Source organism: Cetorhinus maximus, chromosome 9, assembly GCF_964194155.1.
Source record: "Cetorhinus maximus chromosome 9, sCetMax3.hap1.1, whole genome shotgun sequence".
NCBI lineage: Eukaryota > Metazoa > Chordata > Chondrichthyes > Lamniformes > Cetorhinidae > Cetorhinus > Cetorhinus maximus.
The window spans coordinates 66,241,028-66,267,316 of NC_135887.1; the positions used below are offsets into that span (position 1 = coordinate 66,241,028).

Genomic DNA, 26,289 nt, shown 5'->3' on the forward strand with positions numbered 1-26,289 from the left:
CATTACGATGACCTTGAGGCGGAATCTTCTTTCATTGTAAATATTCAGCCTTGTTCTTAGCTCTTAATTGTCAAAACGCCAGATGCTGTCAGCTCTATACATTTTCCTGGTGGTAAACATGATATCTGAGTGAAGAATGGTATAAGATGAATTAAACCTTCTCCTGACATTTGTCTTCCAGGGCAGGCTATAGTAAGTTCTGCAGGTAAATCCGGCCTCTGTAATTTCACTTTATGTACTAAGAGTTGTGAAATTTTGAAGTACATGGGAAAATGTGAAACCACGACTGCGCCCACCACTACACTCGAATCTACAACAACAGTAACAGTAACTCCCACCACTACAGAAACAACAACATGCTCCTGTACAGCCAATGGACAAATATTATCACCTGGTAAGTGTATCAGTTGTTAAAAATCTGACACCATCATTTGCCACGTGAGAAAACTGTCAATTATGTCTAATATCCGGCACGATTGTATGCAATAATTGACACAGTGTGTTGATGTTAAGTTCCAGACCTCTCCTTCACATTCTTGGACACAAAGTGGATGTTCTTGTGAATAATTAGGCATCTGTTCCCAGGATTATTTGTATTGAAATTTGTCATCTGTCCATTTCGAATTGTGATTTGAAATCTCCATAAGTTTTCAACTGAGAGAATCAGCCCTTGGAGAAATGGATATCTTCATGCTCTGCACATCTGAAACAATGATTCCGGATTTCACATCCACATTCACACGCCAATGGTTAAAGATACTAAATGTTTCCACAGAGGTTGCTGTGCACAACTTGTTGCCCCGTGTCCCACTGGGTATCGATAATCAACATTGTGTCAATGGAGAGACGCCGAGCTATGTCCAAGCAATAATGCTCGTACTCTCCTTCGGCATTTCCAGCTAAAGTATCGCCTGTTCGGAAAGTCCGTACAAATTGGGAAACGTTCTAATGCTCAGAACTTTTGACTGTTTCATTTAGTCAATCAGTTATCAGTGTTTTGTGCTGCACTGAATATGTCCAAATGATTGTTCATTCAGGCAGAGACATAATATTGGTTGTACGGTTGGCACAAGTTTCACTCTGTCCCCAAATTTCTCTGTTTTGCTCACTTTGTGTTTTGCTCAAACAGACTCTCTCTACAGCCCCTAATTAGCTTGTTACAAACTCATTTAACGTGTATCAACATTGTTCAGTCCACATTTGTAAACCAAACACAAACAATAGCAGAATCATTTAACATTCTCGATAGAAGAGAGTTAGACCTGCAATCGGAGTTCATGAAATATTTAGCTTCTAATATTGGCAGATATATTTTGCACGTCCATGACTATAACCTTGAGGTGAAATCTTCTTTCATTGTAAACATTCAGCGTTGGTCTTAGCTCTTAAATGTCAAAATATGAGGCTCTGTCGGCTATATATTTATATTTGTTGCTTTACGTAATATCAGAGTGATGAATGGAAGGAGATGCCTGAAACCAGTTCCTGACTTTTGTCTTCCAGGGCAGGCTATAGTAAGTTCTGCAGGTAAATCCGGCCTCTGTAATTTCACTCTATGTACTAAGAGTTGTGAAATTTTGAAGTTCACGGGAAAATGTGAAACCACCACAGTGCCCAGCAGTACACTCAAATCTACAACAACAGTAACAGTAACTCCCACCACTACAGAAACAACAACATGCTCCTGTACAGCTAATGGACGAATATTATCACCCGGTAAGTGTATCAGTTATTAAAAATCTGTCACATTCACTCGTCACACAAGAAGCCTGAAAATGATGTCAATTATCTTTCACGATTGTCTGCAATAATTGACACAGCTTATTAACGTGAAGTTCCAGTTCTCCCCTTCACATTCTTGTTCACAAGGTTGATGTTCTTGTGAATCATTAGTTATCTGTTCCCAGAATGTTTCGTAATGAATGTTGTCACTGTCCATTTCGAAAAGCGATTTGTCGTCTCTATAGGTTTGCAAATGAGAGAAGCAGCCCTTGGAGAAATGTACTTCTTCATGCTCTACACATCTGAAACAATGATTCCAGATTTCACATTCACATTCACACACCAATGGTTAAAGACACTGAATGTTTCCACACGAGCTGCTCACCTTCACTTCCATATTGCTTTGACATTTCTCCCTTTCAAGTCAGATCTTGAAATGTATAGTATTGTTGTTCTTGTCGTTTTGAATGTGAGTCCAGAGTTTAGTGGTACAACTTCAGGGGTGCCTCATACCATCAGCGGAGAGATTAGAAGATTGAATGGTGCGGAAATGTTTGGGGGCACAACCAAAAGGAATACTGCATGTTCTAGATCTCAGTACTGTCTGGACAAGAAAATAAATGTGTTTTATCCCATTTGAGCTTAGTTCTGTCTAAATACGTAAACCAAAGACAAACACCAATGCGCCGATTTACCAACATTATACAAATATCAGTATTCTGAATGCAACATGAGCTGATGAAAAATAGAGTTCCAAATTTTGGAAATTATATTTAGAATAGCCGAAGCGAATACTTTGATGTGTAATCTTCTTTCATTGGAACCATAGAGCCTTGTTCTTAGCTGTTAATGGGCAATCATGGGACGGTGTCCGCTATATATTTACATGTTGAATAATATAAAATCTGAGTGAAGAATTGCCATGAGATGTTCGAAACATTTTGTTGAACTTTGACTTCCAGGGCAGGCTACAGTGAGTTCTGCAGGTAAATCCGGCCTCTGTAATTTCACTCTATGTACTAAGAGTTGTGAACTTTTGAAGTACACGGGAAAATGTGAAACCACTACTGCGCCCACCACTACACCCGAAACTACAACAGTAACAGTAACTCCCACCACTACAGAAACAACAACATGCTCCTGTACAGACAATGGACAAATATTATCACCCGGTAAGTGTATCAGTTATTAAATATCTGACACAATCATTTGCCATAAGAGAAAACTGTCAATCATGTGTATAATCATTCACGATTGTATGTAATAATTGACACAGTTTGTTGGTTTGAAGTTCCAGACCACTCCATCACATTCTTGGACACAAAGTGGAAGTTCTTGTGAATATTTAGGCATCTGTTCCCAAGAATTATTTGTATTGAAATTGTCGTCTGTCCATTTCGAATTGTGATTTGAAATCTCCATAACTTTTCATCCGAGAGAATCAGCCCTTGGAGAAATGGACATCTTCATGCTCTGCACATCTGAAGCAATGATTCCAGATTTCACATTCACATTCACACGCCAATAGTTAAAGATACTAAATGTTTCCACACAGGTTGCTGTGCTCCACTTGTTGCCCTGTGTCCCACTGGATTTCGAAAATCAACATTGTGTCAATGGAGAGACGCCGAGCTATGTCCAAGCAGTAATGCTCGTACTACCCTTCGGCTTTTCCAGCTAAAGTATCGCCTGTTCGGAAAGTCCGTACAAATTGGGCAACTTTCTAATGCTCAGCACTTTTGACTGCTTCATTTAGTCAATCAGTTAACAGTGTTTTGTGCTGCACTGAATATGTCCAAATGATTGTTCATTCAGGCAGAGACATAATATTGGTTGTACGGTTGGCACAAGTTTCACTCTGTTCCCAAATTTCTCTGTTTTGCTCACTTTTGTGTTTTGCTCAATCAGACTCTCTCTACAGCCCCCAATTAGCTCTTTACAAACCCATTTAACGTGTATCAACATTGTTCAGTCCACATTTGTAAACCAAACACAAACAATAGCAGAATCATTTAACATTCTCGAATGAAGAGAGTTAGACCTGCAATTGGAGCTCATGAAATATTTAGCTTCTAATATTGGCAGTTATATTTTGCACGTCCATGACTATAACCTTGAGGTGGAATCTTCTTTCATTCTAAACCTTCCGTGTTGGTCTTAGCTCTTAAATGTCAAAATATGAGGCTGTCTCGGCTATATATTTATTTTTGTTGCTTTACGTAATATCAGAGTGATAAATGGAAGGAGATGCCTGAAACCTTTTCCTGACTTTTGTCTTCCAGGGCAGGCTACAGTGAGTTCTGCAGGAAAATCCGGCCTCTGTAATTTCACTCTATGTACTAAGAGTTGTGAAATTTTGAAGTACACGGGAAAATGTGAAACCACCACAGTGCCCACCACTACATTCGAAACTACAACAACAGTAACAGTAACTCCCACCACTACAGAAACAACAACATGCTCCTGTACAGCTAATGGACAAATATTATCACCCGGTAAGTGTATCAGTTATTAAAAATCTGTCACATTCACTCGTCACACAAGAAGCCTGAAAATCATGTCAATTATCTTTCACGATTGTCTGCAATAATTGACACAGCTTATTGACGTGAAGTTCCAGTTCTCTCCTTCACGTTCTTGTTCACAAGGTGGATGTTCTTGTGAATCATTAGGTATCTGTTCCGAGAATGTTTCGTAAAGAAAGTAGTCGCTGTCCAATTCGAAAAGTGATTTGTCGTCTCCATAAGTTTGAAAATGAGAGAAGCAGCCCTTGGAGAAATGTACTTCTTCATGCTCTGCACATCTGAAACAATGATTCCAGATTTCACATTCACATTCACACACCAATGGTTAAAGACACTGAATGCTTCCACACGAGCTGCTCACCTTCACTTCCATATTGCTTTGACATTTCTCCCTTTCAAGTCAGATTTTGAAATGTATAGTATTGTTGTTCTTGTCGTTTTGATTGTGAGTCCAGAGTTTAGTGGTACAACTTCAGGGGTGCCTCATACCATTAGCGGAGAGATTTGAAGATTGACCGGTGAGGAAATGTTTGGGGGCACAACCAAAAGGAATACTGCTTGTTCAAGATCTCAGTACTGTCTGGACAAGAGGATAAATGTTTTTTTATCACATTTGACCTTTGTTCTGTCTAAATACGTAAACCAAAGACAAACACCAAAGCACCGATTTACCAACATTATACAAATATCAGTGTTCTGAATGCAACATGAGTTGGTGAAAAATAGAGTTCCAAATTTTGGAAATTATATTTGGAATAGCCCAAGCGAATACTTTGATGTGTAATCTTCTTTCACTGGAACCATAGAGCCTTGTTCTTAGCTGTTAATGGGCAATCATGGGACGGTGTCCGCTATATATTTACATGTTGAATAATATAAAATCTGAGTGAAGAATTGCCATGAGATGTTCGAAACATTTTGTTGAACTTTGACTTCCAGGGCAGGCTACAGTGAGTTCTGCAGGTAAATCCGGCCTCTGTAATTTCACTCTATGTACTAAGAGTTGTGAACTTTTGAAGTACACGGGAAAATGTGAAACCACTACTGCGCCCACCACTACACCCGAAACTACAACAGTAACAGTAACTCCCACCACTACAGAAACAACAACATGCTCCTGTACAGACAATGGACAAATATTGTCACCCGGTAAGTGTATCAGTTATTTAATATCTGACACAATCATTTGCCATAAGAGAAAACTGTCAATCATGTCTATAATCTTTCACGATTGTATGCAATAATTGACACAGTTTGTTGGTTTGAAGTTCCCGACCTCTCCGTCACATTCTGGGACACAAAGTGGAAGTTCTCGTGAATAATTAGGCATCTGTTCCCAGGATTATTTGTATTGAAATTTGACGTCTGTCCATTTCGAATTGAGATCTGAAATCTCCATAAGTTTTCATCCGAGAGAATCAGCCCTTGGAGAAATGGACATCTTCATGCTCTGCACATCTGAAGCAATGATTCCAGATTTCACATTCACATTCACACGCCAATAGTTAAAGATACTAAATGTTTCCACACAGGTTGCTGTGCTCCACTTGTTGCCCTGTGTCCCACTGGATTTCGAAAATCAACATTGTGTCAATGGAGAGACGCCGAGCTATGTCCAAGCAGTAATGCTCGTACTACCCTTCGGCTTTTCCAGCTAAAGTATCGCCTGTTCGGAAAGTCCGTACAAATTGGGCAACTTTCTAATGCTCAGCACTTTTGACTGCTTCATTTAGTCAATCAGTTAACAGTGTTTTGTGCTGCACTGAATATGTCCAAATGATTGTTCATTCAGGCAGAGACATAATATTGGTTGTACGGTTGGCACAAGTTTCACTCTGTTCCCAAATTTCTCTGTTTTGCTCACTTTTGTGTTTTGCTCAATCAGACTCTCTCTACAGCCCCCAATTAGCTCTTTACAAACCCATTTAACGTGTATCAACATTGTTCAGTCCACATTTGTAAACCAAACACAAACAATAGCAGAATCATTTAACATTCTCGAATGAAGAGAGTTAGACCTGCAATTGGAGCTCATGAAATATTTAGCTTCTAATATTGGCAGTTATATTTTGCACGTCCATGACTATAACCTTGAGGTGGAATCTTCTTTCATTCTAAACCTTCCGTGTTGGTCTTAGCTCTTAAATGTCAAAATATGAGGCTGTCTCGGCTATAGATTTATTTTTGTTGCTTTACGTAATATCAGAGTGATAAATGGAAGGAGATGCCTGAAACCTTTTCCTGACTTTTGTCTTCCAGGGCAGGCTACAGTGAGTTCTGCAGGAAAATCCGGCCTCTGTAATTTCACTCTATGTACTAAGAGTTGTGAAATTTTGAAGTACACGGGAAAATGTGAAACCACCACAGTGCCCACCACTACATTCGAAACTACAACAACAGTAACAGTAACTCCCACCACTACAGAAACAACAACATGCTCCTGTACAGCTAATGGACAAATATTATCACCCGGTAAGTGTATCAGTTATTAAAAATCTGTCACATTCACTCGTCACACAAGAAGCCTGAAAATCATGTCAATTATCTTTCACGATTGTCTGCAATAATTGACACAGCTTATTGACGTGAAGTTCCAGTTCTCTCCTTCACGTTCTTGTTCACAAGGTGGATGTTCTTGTGAATCATTAGGTATCTGTTCCGAGAATGTTTCGTAAAGAAAGTAGTCGCTGTCCAATTCGAAAAGTGATTTGTCGTCTCCATAAGTTTGAAAATGAGAGAAGCAGCCCTTGGAGAAATGTACTTCTTCATGCTCTGCACATCTGAAACAATGATTCCAGATTTCACATTCACATTCACACACCAATGGTTAAAGACACTGAATGCTTCCACACGAGCTGCTCACCTTCACTTCCATATTGCTTTGACATTTCTCCCTTTCAAGTCAGATTTTGAAATGTATAGTATTGTTGTTCTTGTCGTTTTGATTGTGAGTCCAGAGTTTAGTGGTACAACTTCAGGGGTGCCTCATACCATTAGCGGAGAGATTTGAAGATTGACCGGTGAGGAAATGTTTGGGGGCACAACCAAAAGGAATACTGCTTGTTCAAGATCTCAGTACTGTCTGGACAAGAGGATAAATGTTTTTTTATCCCATTTGAGCTTAGTTCTGTCTAAATACGTAAACCAAAGACAAACACCAATGCACCGATTTACCAACATTATACAAATATCAGTGTTCTGAATGCAACATGAGCTGGTGAAAAATAGAGTTCCAAATTTTGGAAATTATATTTGGAATAGCCCAAGCGAATACTTTGATGTGTAATCTTCTTTCACTGGAACCATAGAGCCTTGTTCTTAGCTGTTAATGGGCAATCATGGGACGGTGTCCGCTATATATTTACATGTTGAATAATATAAAATCTGAGTGAAGAATTGCCATGAGATGTTCGAAACATTTTGTTGAACTTTGACTTCCAGGGCAGGCTACAGTGAGTTCTGCAGGTAAATCCGGCCTCTGTAATTTCACTCTATGTACTAAGAGTTGTGAACTTTTGAAGTACACGGGAAAATGTGAAACCACTACTGCGCCCACCACTACACCCGAAACTACAACAGTAACAGTAACTCCCACCACTACAGAAACAACAACATGCTCCTGTACAGACAATGGACAAATATTGTCACCCGGTAAGTGTATCAGTTATTAAATATCTGACACAATCATTTGCCATAAGAGAAAACTGTCAATCATGTCTATAATCTTTCACGATTGTATGCAATAATTGACACAGTTTGTTGGTTTGAAGTTCCCGACCTCTCCTTCACATTCTGGGACACAAAGTGGAAGTTCTCGTGAATAATTAGGCACCTGTTCCCAGGATTATTTGTATTGAAATTTGACGTCTGTCCATTTCGAATTGAGATCTGAAATCTCCATAAGTTTTCAACCAAGAGAATCAGCTCTTGGAGAAATGGACATCTTCATGCTCTGCACTTTTGAAATAATTATTCCAGATTTCACATTCACATTCACATGCCAATGGTTAAAGATACTAAATGTTTCCACACAGGTTGCTGTGCTCCACTTGTTGCCCTGTGTCCCACTGGATTTCGAAAATCAACATTGTGTCAATGGAGAGACGCCGAGCTATGTCCAAGCAGTAATGCTCGTACTACCCTTCGGCATTTCCAGCTAAAGTATCGCCTGTTCGGAATGTCCGTACAAATTGGGCAACTTTCTAATGCTCAGCACTTTTGACTGCTTCATTTAGTCAATCAGTTAACAGTGTTTTGTGCTGCACTGAATATGTTCAAATGATTGTTCATTCAGGCAGAGACATAATATTGGTTGTACGGTTGGCACAAGTTTCACTCTGTCCCCAAATTTCTCTGTTTTGCTCACTTTTGTGTTTTGCTCAAACAGACTCTCTGTACATCCCCCAGTTAGCTCTTTACAAACCCATTTAACGTGTATCAACATTGTTCAGTCCACATTTGTAAACCAAACACAAACAATTGCAGAATCATTTAACATTCTCGATAGAAGAGAGTTAGACCTGCAATTGGAGTTCATGAAAGATTTAGCTTCTAATATTGGCAGTTATATTTTGCACGTCCATGACTATAACCTTGAGGTGGAATCCTTCTGAACATTCAGCGTTGGTCTTAGCACTTAAATGTCAAAATATGAGGCTCTGTCGGCTATATATTTATATTTGTTGCTTTACGTAATATCAGAGTGATGAATGGAAGGAGATGCCTGAAATCTTTTCCTGACTTTTGTCTTCCAGGGCAGGCTATAGTAAGTTCTGCAGGTAAATCCGGCCTCTGTAATTTCACTCTATGTACTAAGAGTTGTGAAATTTTGAAGTTCACGGGAAAATGTGAAACCACCACAGTGCCCACCACTACACTGGAAACTACAACAACAGTAACAGTAACTCCCACCACTACAGAAACAACAACATGCTCCTGTACAGCTAATGGACAAATATTATCACCCGGTAAGTGTATCAGTTATTAAAAATCTGACACATTCACTTGTGAGACAAGAAAATTAAAATCATGTCAATTATCTTTCACGATTGTCTGCAATAATTGACACAGCTTATTGACGTGAAGTTCCATTTCTCTCCCTCACACTCTTGTTCACAAGGTTGATGTTCTTGTGAATCATTAGTTATCTGTTCCCAGAATGTTTCGTAATGAAAGTTGTCACTGTCCATTTCGAAAAGCGATTTGTCGTCTCTATAGGTTTGCAAATGAGAGAAGCAGCCCTCGGAGAAATGTACTTCTTCATGCTCTGCACATCTGAAACAATGATTCCAGCTTTCACATTCACATTCACACACCAATGGTTAAAGACACTGAATGCTTCCACACGAGCTGCTCACCTTCACTTCCATATTGCTTTGACGTTTCTCACTTTCAAGTCAGATCTTGAAATGTACAGTATTGTTGTTCTTGTCGTTTTGAATGTGAGTCCACAGTTTAGTGGTACAACTTCAGTGGTGCCTCATACTATCAGCGGAGAGATTTGAAGATTGAATGGTGCGGAAATGTTTGGGGGCACAACCAAAAGGAATACTGCTTGTTCAAGATCTCAGTACTGTCTGGACAAGAGGATAAATGTTTTTTTATCCCATTTGAGCTTAGTTCTGTCTAAATACGTAAACCAAAGACAAACACCAATGCACCGATTTACCAACATTATACAAATATCAGTGTTCTGAATGCAACATGAGCTGGTGAAAAATAGAGTTCCAAATTTTGGAAATTATATTTGGAATAGCCCAAGCGAATACTTTGATGTGTAATCTTCTTTCACTGGAACCATAGAGCCTTGTTCTTAGCTGTTAATGGGCAATCATGGGACGGTGTCCGCTATATATTTACATGTTGAATAATATAAAATCTGAGTGAAGAATTGCCATGAGATGTTCGAAACATTTTGTTGAACTTTGACTTCCAGGGCAGGCTACAGTGAGTTCTGCAGGTAAATCCGGCCTCTGTAATTTCACTCTATGTACTAAGAGTTGTGAACTTTTGAAGTACACGGGAAAATGTGAAACCACTACTGCGCCCACCACTACACCCGAAACTACAACAGTAACAGTAACTCCCACCACTACAGAAACAACAACATGCTCCTGTACAGACAATGGACAAATATTGTCACCCGGTAAGTGTATCAGTTATTAAATATCTGACACAATCATTTGCCATAAGAGAAAACTGTCAATCATGTCTATAATCTTTCACGATTGTATGCAATAATTGACACAGTTTGTTGGTTTGAACTTCCCGACCTCTCCTTCACATTCTGGGAAACAAAGTGGAAGTTCTCGTGAATAATTAGGCATCTGTTCCCAGGATTATTTGTATTGAAATTTGTCGTCTGTCCATTTCGAATTGAGGTCTGAAATCTCCATAAGTTTTCAACCAAGAGAATCAGCTCTTGGAGAAATGGACATCTTCATGCTCTGCACTTTTGAAATAATTATTTCAGATTTCACATTCACATTCACACGCCAATGGCTAAAGATACTAAATGTTTCCACACAGGTTGCTGTGCTCCACTTGTTGCCCTGTGTCCCACTGGATTTCGATAATCAACATTGTGTCAATGGAGAGACGCCGAGCTATGTCCAAGCAGTAATGCTCGTACTACCCTTCGGCATTTCCAGCTAAAGTATCGCCTGTTCGGAATGTCCGTACAAATTGTGCAACTTTCTAATGCTCAGCACTTTTGACTGCTTCATTTAGTCAATCAGTTAACAGTGTTTTGTGCTGCACTGAATATGTCCAAATGATTGTTCATTCAGGCTGAGACAGAATATTGGTTGTACGGTTGGCACAAGTTTCACTCTGTCCCCAAATTTCTCTGTTTTGCTCACTTTGTGTTTTGCTCAAACAGACTCTCTCTACAGCCCCTAATTAGCTTGTTACAAACTCATTTAACGTGTATCAACATTGTTCAGTCCACATTTGTAAACCAAACACAAACAATGGCAGAATCACAGAATCACACAGTGCAGAAGAGGCCCTTCGGCCCATCGAGTCAGCACCGACACGTGAGAAACACCTGACCTGCCTTCCTAATCCCATTTACCAGCACTTACCCCATAGCCTTGAATGTTATGATATGCCAAGTGCTCATCCAGACTCTTTTAAAAGGATGTGAGGCAACCCGCCTCCACCACCCTCCCAGGCAGTGCATTCCAGACCGTCACCACCCTCTGGTTAAAAAAGTTTTTTCTCACAACTCCCCTAAACCTCCTGCCCCTCACCTTGAACTTATGCCCCCTTGTGACTGTCCCTTCAACTAAGGGGAACTGCTGCTCCCTATTGACCTTGTCCATGCCCCTCATGATCTTGTACACCTCGATCAGGTTGCCCCTCAGTCTTCTCTGCTCCAACAAAAACAACCCAAGTCTATCCAACCTCTCTTCATAACTTAAATGGTTCATCCCAGGCAACATCCTGGTGAATCTCCTCTGCACCCGCTCCAGTGCAATCACATCTTTCCTACAATGTGGTGACCAGAACTACACACAGTACTCCAGCTGTGGCCTCACCAAGGTTCTATACAACTCCAACATGACCTCCCTACTTTTATAATCTATGCCTCGATTGATAAAGGCAAGTGTCCCATATGCCTTTTTCACCACCCCACCAACATGCCCCTCCGCCTTCAGAGATCTATGGACACACATGCCAAATCCCTTTGTTCCTCAGAACTTCCTAGTGTCATGCCGTTCATTGAATACTTCCTTGTCAAATTACTCCTTCCAAAGTGGATCACTACAAACCTCTCAGGGTTAAATTCCATCTGCCACTTATCTGCCCATTTGGCCATTCCGTCTATATCTTCCTGTAGCCCAAGACACATAACCTCACTGTTAACCACCCGGCCAATCGTTGTGTCATCCCTAAACTTAATAATCCTACCACCCTCATAGTCATCTTTGTCGTTTAAATAAATGACAAATAATAGGGGACCCAGCACAGATCCCTGTGGTACGTCACTGGACACTAGCTTCCAGTCACTAAAGCATCCTTCTGTCATCACCCTCTGTCTCCTACAACTGAGCCAATTTTGAATCTACGTTATCAAATTACCCTGTATCCCATGTGCATTTGTCTTCTTTATAAGTTTCCCACGTGGGACCTTGTCAAAGATTTTGCTGAAATCCACATAAACTACATCAACTACACTACCCTCATCTACACACCTGGTCACCTCCTCAAAAAATTCAATCAAATTTGTTAGGCATGACCTCCCTCTGACAAAGCCATGCTGACTATCCCTGATCAAACCTTGCCTCTCCAAGTGGAGATAGATTCTCTCCTTCAGAATTTTCTCCAATAGTTTCCCTACCATTGAAGTGAGACTCACTGGCCTGTAGTTCCCTGGCTTCTCTCTACAGCCCTTCTTAAATAGCGCAACCACAATAGCAATTCTCCAGTCCTCTGGCACCTCCCCCGTGGCCAGAGAGGAATAAAAAATTTGGGTCAGAGCCCCAAATATTTCACATTCTAGAAAGAGGAGAGTTATACATGCGATAAGAGCTGATGATATATTTAGCTTCTGATATTGGCAGTTATATTTTCCACCTCCATTGCTATAACCTTGAGGTGAAATCTTCTTTCATTGTAAACATTCAGCGTTGGTCTTAGCTCTTAATTGTCAAAACATGACACACTGTCAACTATATATTTTATTTTACTGGTGATCATAAATCTGAGCGAAGAATGGTTTGAGATGCCTGAAACCTATTCCTGACTTTGTATTCCAGGTCAGGCTATAGTAAGTTCTGCAGGTAAATCCGGCCTCTGTAATTTCACTCTATGTACTAAGAGTTGTGAAATTTTGAAGTACACGGGAAAATGTGAAACCACCACTGCGCCCACCACTACACTCGAATCTACAACAACAGTAACAGTAACTCTCACCACTACAGAAACAACAACATGCTCCTGTACAGCCAATGGACAAATATTATCACCCGGTAAGTGTATCAGTTATTAAATATCTGATGTAATTATCCGTTAGGCACAATGCCTGACAATCATGTCCACTATCTATCTTGATTGTCTGCAATAATTGACACAGTTTATTGATGTGAAGTTCTTAACCTTCTTGTATACAAAATGGATGTTCTTGTGAGTCGTTAGGTATCTGTTCCCAGAATGAATTGTATTGAAATTTCTCGTCTGTCCATTTGGAAAAGTGATCTGTCTTCTAAATAAGTTTGAAAACGAGAGAAGCAGCCCTTGGAGAATTGGACATCTTCATGCTCTGCACATCTGAAACAATGATTCCAGATTTCACATTCACATTCACACACCAATGGTATAAGATACTAAATATTTCCACACAAGTTGCTCACCTTCACTTCCATATTGCTTTGACATTTCTTCCTTTCAAGTCAGACCTTGAAATGTATAGGATTGTTGTTCTTGTAGTTTTGATGTAAGGGTAGAATTTAGGAGCACTCATACTCTCAGCAGACAATTTGAAGATTGACTGGTGAGAACATGTGTGGGCTAACAACCAAAAGGAATATCGCATGTTCTAGATCTCATGACTGACTGTACAAAGGGACAAATGTGTTTTAACCAATTTGAACATTGTTCTGTCTAAATACATAAACCAAAGAAAACACCAATATGACGATTTACCAACATTATACAAATATCTGAATGCAATATGAGCTGATGAAACACACAATTGCAAATTTTGGAAATTATATTTTATATTGGAAATTATATTTCCAAAATCCCAAGCTACAACCTCGTTGTGTAATCTTTTTTCATTGGAAACTTAGAGCCTTTTTCTTAGCTGTTAATTGGGAATCATGACACGCTGTCACCTATATATTTACGTGTTTATTAATATAATATCTGAGTGAAGAATTGCCATGAGATGCCTAAAATATTTTGTTGACATTTGTCTTCCAGGTCAGGCTATAGTGAGTTCTGCAGGTAAATCCGGCCTCTGTAATTTCACTCTATGTACTAAGAGTTGTGAAATTTTGAAGTACACGGGAAAATGTGAAACCACCACAGTGCCCACCACTACACCCGAAACTACAACAGTAACAGTAACTCCCACCACTACAGAAACAACAACATGCTCCTGTACAGCTAATGGACAAATATTATCACCCGGTAAGTGTATCAGTTATTAAGTATCTGACACAATCATTTGCCACAAGAGAAAACTGTCAATCATGTCTATTATCCAGCACGATTGTATGCAATAATTGACACAGTTTGTTGATGTGAAGTTCCAGACCTCTCCTTCACATTCTTGGACACAAAGTGGATGTTCTTGTGAATAATTAGGCACCTGTCCCCAGGATTATTTGTATTGAAATTTATCGTCTGTCCATTTCAAAATGTGATTTGACATCTCCATAAGTTTTCAAACGAGAAAAGCCGCCCTTGGAGAAATGGACATCTTCATGCTCTGCACATCTGAAACAATGATTACAGATTTCACATTCACATTCACACGCCAATGATTAAATATACCAAATGTTTCCACACAATTTGCTGTGATCTACTTGTTGCCCTGTGTCCCACTAAACTTGAGGAAAACAACATTGTGTCAATGGAGAGACGCCGAGCTAGGTCCAAGCAGTAATGCTCGTACTCTCCTTCGGCATTTCCAGGTAAAGATTCGCCTGTTCGGAAAGTCCGTACAAATTGGGCAACATTCTAACGCTCAGCACTTTTGACTGTTTCATTTATATCAATCAGTTATCAGTGTTTTGTTCTGCACTGAATATGTCCATATGATTGGTCGTTCAGGCAGAGACATTATATTGGTTGTACAAATGCCATAATTTTCACACTGTCCCGAAATTTCTCTGTTTTGCTCAATTTTGTATTTTCAACCAACAGACTCGCTCTGCATTTTCCAATTTGCTCTTTACTAACCCACTTAACCTGTTTCGACATTGTTCTGTCCACTTTTGTAAACAAAACATAACAGCAGCAGAAACCTTTAACATTCCAAAACGAGGAGATTTATACCTGCGATCGGAGCTGAGGAAATATTTAGCTGCTGATGTTGGCAGTTTAATTTTCAATAACCATTACGATGACCTTGAGGCGGAATCTTCTTTCATTGTAAATATTCAGCCTTGTTCTTAGCTCTTAATTGTCAAAACGCCAGATGCTGTCAGCTCTATACATTTTCCTGGTGGTAAACATGATATCTGAGTGAAGAATGGTATAAGATGAATTAAACCTTCTCCTGACATTTGTCTTCCAGGGCAGGCTATAGTAAGTTCTGCAGGTAAATCCGGCCTCTGTAATTTCACTTTATGTACTAAGAGTTGTGAAATTTTGAAGTACATGGGAAAATGTGAAACCACGACTGCGCCCACCACTACACTCGAATCTACAACAACAGTAACAGTAACTCCCACCACTACAGAAACAACAACATGCTCCTGTACAGCCAATGGACAAATATTATCACCTGGTAAGTGTATCAGTTGTTAAAAATCTGACACCATCATTTGCCACGTGAGAAAACTGTCAATTATGTCTAATATCCGGCACGATTGTATGCAATAATTGACACAGTGTGTTGATGTTAAGTTCCAGACCTCTCCTTCACATTCTTGGACACAAAGTGGATGTTCTTGTGAATAATTAGGCATCTGTTCCCAGGATTATTTGTATTGAAATTTGTCATCTGTCCATTTCGAATTGTGATTTGAAATCTCCATAAGTTTTCAACTGAGAGAATCAGCCCTTGGAGAAATGGATATCTTCATGCTCTGCACATCTGAAACAATGATTCCGGATTTCACATCCACATTCACACGCCAATGGTTAAAGATACTAAATGTTTCCACAGAGGTTGCTGTGCACAACTTGTTGCCCCGTGTCCCACTGGGTATCGATAATCAACATTGTGTCAATGGAGAGACGCCGAGCTATGTCCAAGCAATAATGCTCGTACTCTCCTTCGGCATTTCCAGCTAAAGTATCGCCTGTTCGGAAAGTCCGTACAAATTGGGAAACGTTCTAATGCTCAGAACTTTTGACTGTTTCATTTAGTCAATCAGTTATCAGTGTTTTGTGCTGCACTGAATATGTCCAAATGATTGTTCATTCAGGCAGAGACATAATATTGGTTGTACGGTTGGCACAAGTTTCACTCTGTCCCCAAATTTCTCTGTTTTGCTCACTTTGTGTTTTGCTCAAACAGACTCTCTCTACAGCCCCTAATTAGCTTGTTACAAACTCATTTAACGTGTATCAACATTGTTCAGTCCACATTTGTAAACCAAACACAAACAATAGCAGAATCATTTAACATTCTCGATAGAAGAGAGTTAGACCTGCAATCGGAGTTCATGAAATATTTAGCTTCTAATATTGGCAGATATATTTTGCACGTCCATGACTATAACCTTGAGGTGAAATCTTCTTTCATTGTAAACATTCAGCGTTGGTCTTAGCTCTTAAATGTCAAAATATGAGGCTCTGTCGGCTATATATTTATATTTGTTGCTTTACGTAATATCAGAGTGATGAATGGAAGGAGATGCCTGAAACCAGTTCCTGACTTTTGTCTTCCAGGGCAGGCTATAGTAAGTTCTGCAGGTAAATCTGGCCTCTGTAATTTCACTCTATGTACTAAGAGTTGTGAAATTTTGAAGTTCACGGGAAAATGTGAAACCACCACAGTGCCCAGCAGTACACTCAAATCTACAACAACAGTAACAGTAACTCCCACCACTACAGAAACAACAACATGCTCCTGTACAGCTAATGGACGAATATTATCACCCGGTAAGTGTATCAGTTATTAAAAATCTGTCACATTCACTCGTCACACAAGAAGCCTGAAAATGATGTCAATTATCTTTCACGATTGTCTGCAATAATTGACACAGCTTATTAACGTGAAGTTCCAGTTCTCCCCTTCACATTCTTGTTCACAAGGTTGATGTTCTTGTGAATCATTAGTTATCTGTTCCCAGAATGTTTCGTAATGAATGTTGTCACTGTCCATTTCGAAAAGCGATTTGTCGTCTCTATAGGTTTGCAAATGAGAGAAGCAGCCCTTGGAGAAATGTAATTCTTCATGCTCTACACATCTGAAACAATGATTCCAGATTTCACATTCACATTCACACACCAATGGTTAAAGACACTGAATGTTTCCACACGAGCTGCTCACCTTCACTTCCATATTGCTTTGACATTTCTCCCTTTCAAGTCAGATCTTGAAATGTATAGTATTGTTGTTCTTGTCGTTTTGAATGTGAGTCCAGAGTTTAGTGGGACAACTTCAGGGGTGCCTCATACCATCAGCGGAGAGATTAGAAGATTGAATGGTGCGGAAATGTTTGGGGGCACAACCAAAAGGAATACTGCATGTTCTAGATCTCAGTACTGTCTGGACAAGAAAATAAATGTGTTTTATCCCATTTGAGCTTAGTTCTGTCTAAATACGTAAACCAAAGACAAACACCAATGCGCCGATTTACCAACATTATACAAATATCAGTATTCTGAATGCAACATGAGCTGATGAAAAATAGAGTTCCAAATTTTGGAAATTATATTTGGAATAGCCCAAGCGAATACTTTGATGTGTAATCTTCTTTCATTGGAACCATAGAGCCTTGTTCTTAGCTGTTAATGGGCAATCATGGGACGGTGTCCGCTATATATTTACATGTTGAATAATATAAAATCTGAGTGAAGAATTGCCATGAGATGTTCGAAACATTTTGTTGAACTTTGACTTCCAGGGCAGGCTACAGTGAGTTCTGCAGGTAAATCCGGCCTCTGTAATTTCACTCTATGTACTAAGAGTTGTGAACTTTTGAAGTACACGGGAAAATGTGAAACCACTACTGCGCCCACCACTACACCCGAAACTACAACAGTAACAGTAACTCCCACCACTACAGAAACAACAACATGCTCCTGTACAGACAATGGACAAATATTATCACCCGGTAAGTGTATCAGTTATTAAATATCTGACACAATCATTTGCCATAAGAGAAAACTGTCAATCATGTGTATAATCATTCACGATTGTATGTAATAATTGACACAGTTTGTTGGTTTGAAGTTCCAGACCACTCCTTCACATTCTTGGACACAAAGTGGAAGTTCTTGTGAATAATTAGGCATCTGTTCCCAAGAATTATTTGTATTGAAATTGTCGTCTGTCCATTTCGAATTGTGATTTGAAATCTCCATAACTTTTCATCCGAGAGAATCAGCCCTTGGAGAAATGGACATCTTCATGCTCTGCACATCTGAAGCAATGATTCCAGATTTCACATTCACATTCACACGCCAATAGTTAAAGATACTAAATGTTTCCACACAGGTTGCTGTGCTCCACTTGTTGCCCTGTGTCCCACTGGATTTCGAAAATCAACATTGTGTCAATGGAGAGACGCCGAGCTATGTCCAAGCAGTAATGCTCGTACTACCCTTCGGCTTTTCCAGCTAAAGTATCGCCTGTTCGGAAAGTCCGTACAAATTGTGCAACTTTCTAATGCTCAGCACTTTTGACTGCTTCATTTCGTCAATCAGTTAACAGTGTTTTGTGCTGCACTGAATATGTCCAAATGATTGTTCATTCAGGCAGAGACATAATATTGGTTGTACGGTTGGCACAAGTTTCACTCTGTTCCCAAATTTCTCTGTTTTGCTCACTTTTGTGTTTTGCTCAATCAGACTCTCTCTACAGCCCCCATTTAGCTCTTTACAAACCCATTTAACGTGTATCAACATTGTTCAGTCCACATTTGTAAACCAAACACAAACAATAGCAGAATCATTTAACATTCTCGAATGAAGAGAGTTAGACCTGCAATTGGAGCTCATGAAATATTTAGCTTCTAATATTGGCAGTTATATTTTGCACGTCCATGACTATAACCTTGAGGTGGAATCTTCTTTCATTCTAAACCTTCCGTGTTGGTCTTAGCTCTTAAATGTCAAAATATGAGGCTGTCTCGGCTATATATTTATTTTTGTTGCTTTACGTAATATCAGAGTGATAAATGGAAGGAGATGCCTGAAACCTTTTCCTGACTTTTGTCTTCCAGGGCAGGCTACAGTGAGTTCTGCAGGAAAATCCGGCCTCTGTAATTTCACTCTATGTACTAAGAGTTGTGAAATTTTGAAGTACACGGGAAAATGTGAAACCACCACAGTGCCCACCACTACATTCGAAACTACAACAACAGTAACAGTAACTCCCACCACTACAGAAACAACAACATGCTCCTGTACAGCTAATGGACAAATATTATCACCCGGTAAGTGTATCAGTTATTAAAAATCTGTCACATTCACTCGTCACACAAGAAGCCTGAAAATCATGTCAATTATCTTTCACGATTGTCTGCAATAATTGACACAGCTTATTGACGTGAAGTTCCAGTTCTCTCCTTCACGTTCTTGTTCACAAGGTGGATGTTCTTGTGAATCATTAGGTATCTGTTCCGAGAATGTTTCGTAAAGAAAGTAGTCGCTGTCCAATTCGAAAAGTGATTTGTCGTCTCCATAAGTTTGAAAATGAGAGAAGCAGCCCTTGGAGAAATGTACTTCTTCATGCTCTGCACATCTGAAACAATGATTCCAGATTTCACATTCACATTCACACACCAATGGTTAAAGACACTGAATGCTTCCACACGAGCTGCTCACCTTCACTTCCATATTGCTTTGACATTTCTCCCTTTCAAGTCAGATTTTGAAATGTATAGTATTGTTGTTCTTGTCGTTTTGATTGTGAGTCCAGAGTTTAGTGGTACAACTTCAGGGGTGCCTCATACCATTAGCGGAGAGATTTGAAGATTGACCGGTGAGGAAATGTTTGGGGGCACAACCAAAAGGAATACTGCTTGTTCAAGATCTCAGTACTGTCTGGACAAGAGGATAAATGTTTTTTTATCACATTTGACCTTTGTTCTGTCTAAATACGTAAACCAAAGACAAACACCAATGCACCGATTTACCAACATTATACAAATATCAGTGTTCTGAATGCAACATGAGTTGGTGAAAAATAGAGTTCCAAATTTTGGAAATTATATTTGGAATAGCCCAAGCGAATACTTTGATGTGTAATCTTCTTTCACTGGAACCATAGAGCCTTGTTCTTAGCTGTTAATGGGCAATCATGGGACGGTGTCCGCTATATATTTACATGTTGAATAATATAAAATCTGAGTGAAGAATTGCCATGAGATGTTCGAAACATTTTGTTGAACTTTGACTTCCAGGGCAGGCTACAGTGAGTTCTGCAGGTAAATCCGGCCTCTGTAATTTCACTCTATGTACTAAGAGTTGTGAACTTTTGAAGTACACGGGAAAATGTGAAACCACTACTGCGCCCACCACTACACCCGAAACTACAACAGTAACAGTAACTCCCACCACTACAGAAACAACAACATGCTCCTGTACAGACAATGGACAAATATTGTCACCCGGTAAGTGTATCAGTTATTAAATATCTGACACAATCATTTGCCATAAGAGAAAACTGTCAATCATGTCTATAATCTTTCACGATTGTATGCAATAATTGACACAGTTTGTTGGTTTGAACTTCCCGACCTCTCCTTCACATTCTGGGAAACAAAGTGGAAGTTCTCGTGAATAATTAGGCATCTGTTCCCAGGATTATTTGTATTGAAATTTGTCGTCTGTCCATTTCGAATTGAGGTCTGAAATCTCCATAAGTTTTCAACCAAGAGAATCAGCTCTTGGAGAAATGGACATCTTCATGCTCTGCACATCTGAAGCAATGATTCCAGATTTCACATTCACATTCACACGCCAATAGTTAAAGATACTAAATGTTTCCACACAGGTTGCTGTGCTCCACTTGTTGCCCTGTGTCCCACTGGATTTCGAAAATCAACATTGTGTCAATGGAGAGACGCCGAGCTATGTCCAAGCAGTAATGCTCGTACTACCCTTCGGCTTTTCCAGCTAAAGTATCGCCTGTTCGGAAAGTCCGTACAAATTGTGCAACTTTCTAATGCTCAGCACTTTTGACTGCTTCATTTCGTCAATCAGTTAACAGTGTTTTGTGCTGCACTGAATATGTCCAAATGATTGTTCATTCAGGCAGAGACATAATATTGGTTGTACGGTTGGCACAAGTTTCACTCTGTTCCCAAATTTCTCTGTTTTGCTCACTTTTGTGTTTTGCTCAATCAGACTCTCTCTACAGCCCCCAATTAGCTCTTTACAAACCCATTTAACGTGTATCAACATTGTTCAGTCCACATTTGTAAACCAAACACAAACAATAGCAGAATCATTTAACATTCTCGAATGAAGAGAGTTAGACCTGCAATTGGAGCTCATGAAATATTTAGCTTCTAATATTGGCAGTTATATTTTGCACGTCCATGACTATAACCTTGAGGTGGAATCTTCTTTCATTCTAAACCTTCCGTGTTGGTCTTAGCTCTTAAATGTCAAAATATGAGGCTGTCTCGGCTATATATTTATTTTTGTTGCTTTACGTAATATCAGAGTGATAAATGGAAGGAGATGCCTGAAACCTTTTCCTGACTTTTGTCTTCCAGGGCAGGCTACAGTGAGTTCTGCAGGAAAATCCGGCCTCTGTAATTTCACTCTATGTACTAAGAGTTGTGAAATTTTGAAGTACACGGGAAAATGTGAAACCACCACAGTGCCCACCACTACATTCGAAACTACAACAACAGTAACAGTAACTCCCACCACTACAGAAACAACAACATGCTCCTGTACAGCTAATGGACAAATATTATCACCCGGTAAGTGTATCAGTTATTAAAAATCTGTCACATTCACTCGTCACACAAGAAGCCTGAAAATCATGTCAATTATCTTTCACGATTGTCTGCAATAATTGACACAGCTTATTGACGTGAAGTTCCAGTTCTCTCCTTCACGTTCTTGTTCACAAGGTGGATGTTCTTGTGAATCATTAGGTATCTGTTCCGAGAATGTTTCGTAAAGAAAGTAGTCGCTGTCCAATTCGAAAAGTGATTTGTCGTCTCCATAAGTTTGAAAATGAGAGAAGCAGCCCTTGGAGAAATGTACTTCTTCATGCTCTGCACATCTGAAACAATGATTCCAGATTTCACATTCACATTCACACACCAATGGTTAAAGACACTGAATGCTTCCACACGAGCTGCTCACCTTCACTTCCATATTGCTTTGACATTTCTCCCTTTCAAGTCAGATTTTGAAATGTATAGTATTGTTGTTCTTGTCGTTTTGATTGTGAGTCCAGAGTTTAGTGGTACAACTTCAGGGGTGCCTCATACCATTAGCGGAGAGATTTGAAGATTGACCGGTGAGGAAATGTTTGGGGGCACAACCAAAAGGAATACTGCTTGTTCAAGATCTCAGTACTGTCTGGACAAGAGGATAAATGTTTTTTTATCACATTTGACCTTTGTTCTGTCTAAATACGTAAACCAAAGACAAACACCAATGCACCGATTTACCAACATTATACAAATATCAGTGTTCTGAATGCAACATGAGTTGGTGAAAAATAGAGTTCCAAATTTTGGAAATTATATTTGGAATAGCCCAAGCGAATACTTTGATGTGTAATCTTCTTTCACTGGAACCATAGAGCCTTGTTCTTAGCTGTTAATGGGCAATCATGGGACGGTGTCCGCTATATATTTACATGTTGAATAATATAAAATCTGAGTGAAGAATTGCCATGAGATGTTCGAAACATTTTGTTGAACTTTGACTTCCAGGGCAGGCTACAGTGAGTTCTGCAGGTAAATCCGGCCTCTGTAATTTCACTCTATGTACTAAGAGTTGTGAACTTTTGAAGTACACGGGAAAATGTGAAACCACTACTGCGCCCACCACTACACCCGAAACTACAACAGTAACAGTAACTCCCACCACTACAGAAACAACAACATGCTCCTGTACAGACAATGGACAAATATTGTCACCCGGTAAGTGTATCAGTTATTAAATATCTGACACAATCATTTGCCATAAGAGAAAACTGTCAATCATGTCTATAATCTTTCACGATTGTATGCAATAATTGACACAGTTTGTTGGTTTGAACTTCCCGACCTCTCCTTCACATTCTGGGAAACAAAGTGGAAGTTCTCGTGAATAATTAGGCATCTGTTCCCAGGATTATTTGTATTGAAATTTGTCGTCTGTCCATTTCGAATTGAGGTCTGAAATCTCCATAAGTTTTCAACCAAGAGAATCAGCTCTTGGAGAAATGGACATCTTCATGCTCTGCACATCTGAAGCAATGATTCCAGATTTCACATTCACATTCACACGCCAATAGTTAAAGATACTAAATGTTTCCACACAGGTTGCTGTGCTCCACTTGTTGCCCTGTGTCCCACTGGATTTCGAAAATCAACATTGTGTCAATGGAGAGACGCCGAGCTATGTCCAAGCAGTAATGCTCGTACTACCCTTCGGCTTTTCCAGCTAAAGTATCGCCTGTTCGGAAAGTCCGTACAAATTGTGCAACTTTCTAATGCTCAGCACTTTTGACTGCTTCATTTCGTCAATCAGTTAACAGTGTTTTGTGCTGCACTGAATATGTCCAAATGATTGTTCATTCAGGCAGAGACATAATATTGGTTGTACGGTTGGCACAAGTTTCACTCTGTTCCCAAATTTCTCTGTTTTGCTCACTTTTGTGTTTTGCTCAATCAGACTCTCTCTACAGCCCCCAATTAGCTCTTTACAAACCCATTTAACGTGTATCAACATTGTTCAGTCCACATTTGTAAACCAAACACAAACAATAGCAGAATCATTTAACATTCTCGAATGAAGAGAGTTAGACCTGCAATTGGAGCTCATGAAATATTTAGCTTCTAATATTGGCAGTTATATTTTGCACGTCCATGACTATAACCTTGAGGTGGAATCTTCTTTCATTCTAAACCTTCCGTGTTGGTCTTAGCTCTTAAATGTCAAAATATGAGGCTGTCTCGGCTATATATTTATTTTTGTTGCTTTACGTAATATCAGAGTGATAAATGGAAGGAGATGCCTGAAACCTTTTCCTGACTTTTGTCTTCCAGGGCAGGCTACAGTGAGTTCTGCAGGAAAATCCGGCCTCTGTAATTTCACTCTATGTACTAAGAGTTGTGAAATTTTGAAGTACACGGGAAAATGTGAAACCACCACAGTGCCCACCACTACATTCGAAACTACAACAACAGTAACAGTAACTCCCACCACTACAGAAACAACAACATGCTCCTGTACAGCTAATGGACAAATATTATCACCCGGTAAGTGTATCAGTTATTAAAAATCTGTCACATTCACTCGTCACACAAGAAGCCTGAAAATCATGTCAATTATCTTTCACGATTGTCTGCAATAATTGACACAGCTTATTGACGTGAAGTTCCAGTTCTCTCCTTCACGTTCTTGTTCACAAGGTGGATGTTCTTGTGAATCATTAGGTATCTGTTCCGAGAATGTTTCGTAAAGAAAGTAGTCGCTGTCCAATTCGAAAAGTGATTTGTCGTCTCCATAAGTTTGAAAATGAGAGAAGCAGCCCTTGGAGAAATGTACTTCTTCATGCTCTGCACATCTGAAACAATGATTCCAGATTTCACATTCACATTCACACACCAATGGTTAAAGACACTGAATGCTTCCACACGAGCTGCTCACCTTCACTTCCATATTGCTTTGACATTTCTCCCTTTCAAGTCAGATTTTGAAATGTATAGTATTGTTGTTCTTGTCGTTTTGATTGTGAGTCCAGAGTTTAGTGGTACAACTTCAGGGGTGCCTCATACCATTAGCGGAGAGATTTGAAGATTGACCGGTGAGGAAATGTTTGGGGGCACAACCAAAAGGAATACTGCTTGTTCAAGATCTCAGTACTGTCTGGACAAGAGGATAAATGTTTTTTTATCACATTTGACCTTTGTTCTGTCTAAATACGTAAACCAAAGACAAACACCAATGCACCGATTTACCAACATTATACAAATATCAGTGTTCTGAATGCAACATGAGTTGGTGAAAAATAGAGTTCCAAATTTTGGAAATTATATTTGGAATAGCCCAAGCGAATACTTTGATGTGTAATCTTCTTTCACTGGAACCATAGAGCCTTGTTCTTAGCTGTTAATGGGCAATCATGGGACGGTGTCCGCTATATATTTACATGTTGAATAATATAAAATCTGAGTGAAGAATTGCCATGAGATGTTCGAAACATTTTGTTGAACTTTGACTTCCAGGGCAGGCTACAGTGAGTTCTGCAGGTAAATCCGGCCTCTGTAATTTCACTCTATGTACTAAGAGTTGTGAACTTTTGAAGTACACGGGAAAATGTGAAACCACTACTGCGCCCACCACTACACCCGAAACTACAACAGTAACAGTAACTCCCACCACTACAGAAACAACAACATGCTCCTGTACAGACAATGGACAAATATTGTCACCCGGTAAGTGTATCAGTTATTAAATATCTGACACAATCATTTGCCATAAGAGAAAACTGTCAATCATGTCTATAATCTTTCACGATTGTATGCAATAATTGACACAGTTTGTTGGTTTGAACTTCCCGACCTCTCCTTCACATTCTGGGAAACAAAGTGGAAGTTCTCGTGAATAATTAGGCATCTGTTCCCAGGATTATTTGTATTGAAATTTGTCGTCTGTCCATTTCGAATTGAGGTCTGAAATCTCCATAAGTTTTCAACCAAGAGAATCAGCTCTTGGAGAAATGGACATCTTCATGCTCTGCACATCTGAAGCAATGATTCCAGATTTCACATTCACATTCACACGCCAATAGTTAAAGATACTAAATGTTTCCACACAGGTTGCTGTGCTCCACTTGTTGCCCTGTGTCCCACTGGATTTCGAAAATCAACATTGTGTCAATGGAGAGACGCCGAGCTATGTCCAAGCAGTAATGCTCGTACTACCCTTCGGCTTTTCCAGCTAAAGTATCGCCTGTTCGGAAAGTCCGTACAAATTGTGCAACTTTCTAATGCTCAGCACTTTTGACTGC

At 39.6% G+C, this 26,289-nt stretch overlaps 1 protein-coding gene across 1 annotated transcript in view; it reads left to right on the plus strand.

Moving 5' to 3' along the window:
* Positions 1–26,289, plus strand: part of LOC144685061 (mucin-5B-like) — a 287,277-nt gene that overhangs the window by 108,108 nt on the left and 152,880 nt on the right. Inside the window, exon 30 of the mRNA XM_078549595.1 lies at positions 20,581–20,710. Coding sequence (XP_078405721.1) covers positions 20,581–20,710 — 130 coding nt within the window. The remainder of the gene's footprint in view (positions 1–20,580; positions 20,711–26,289) is intronic.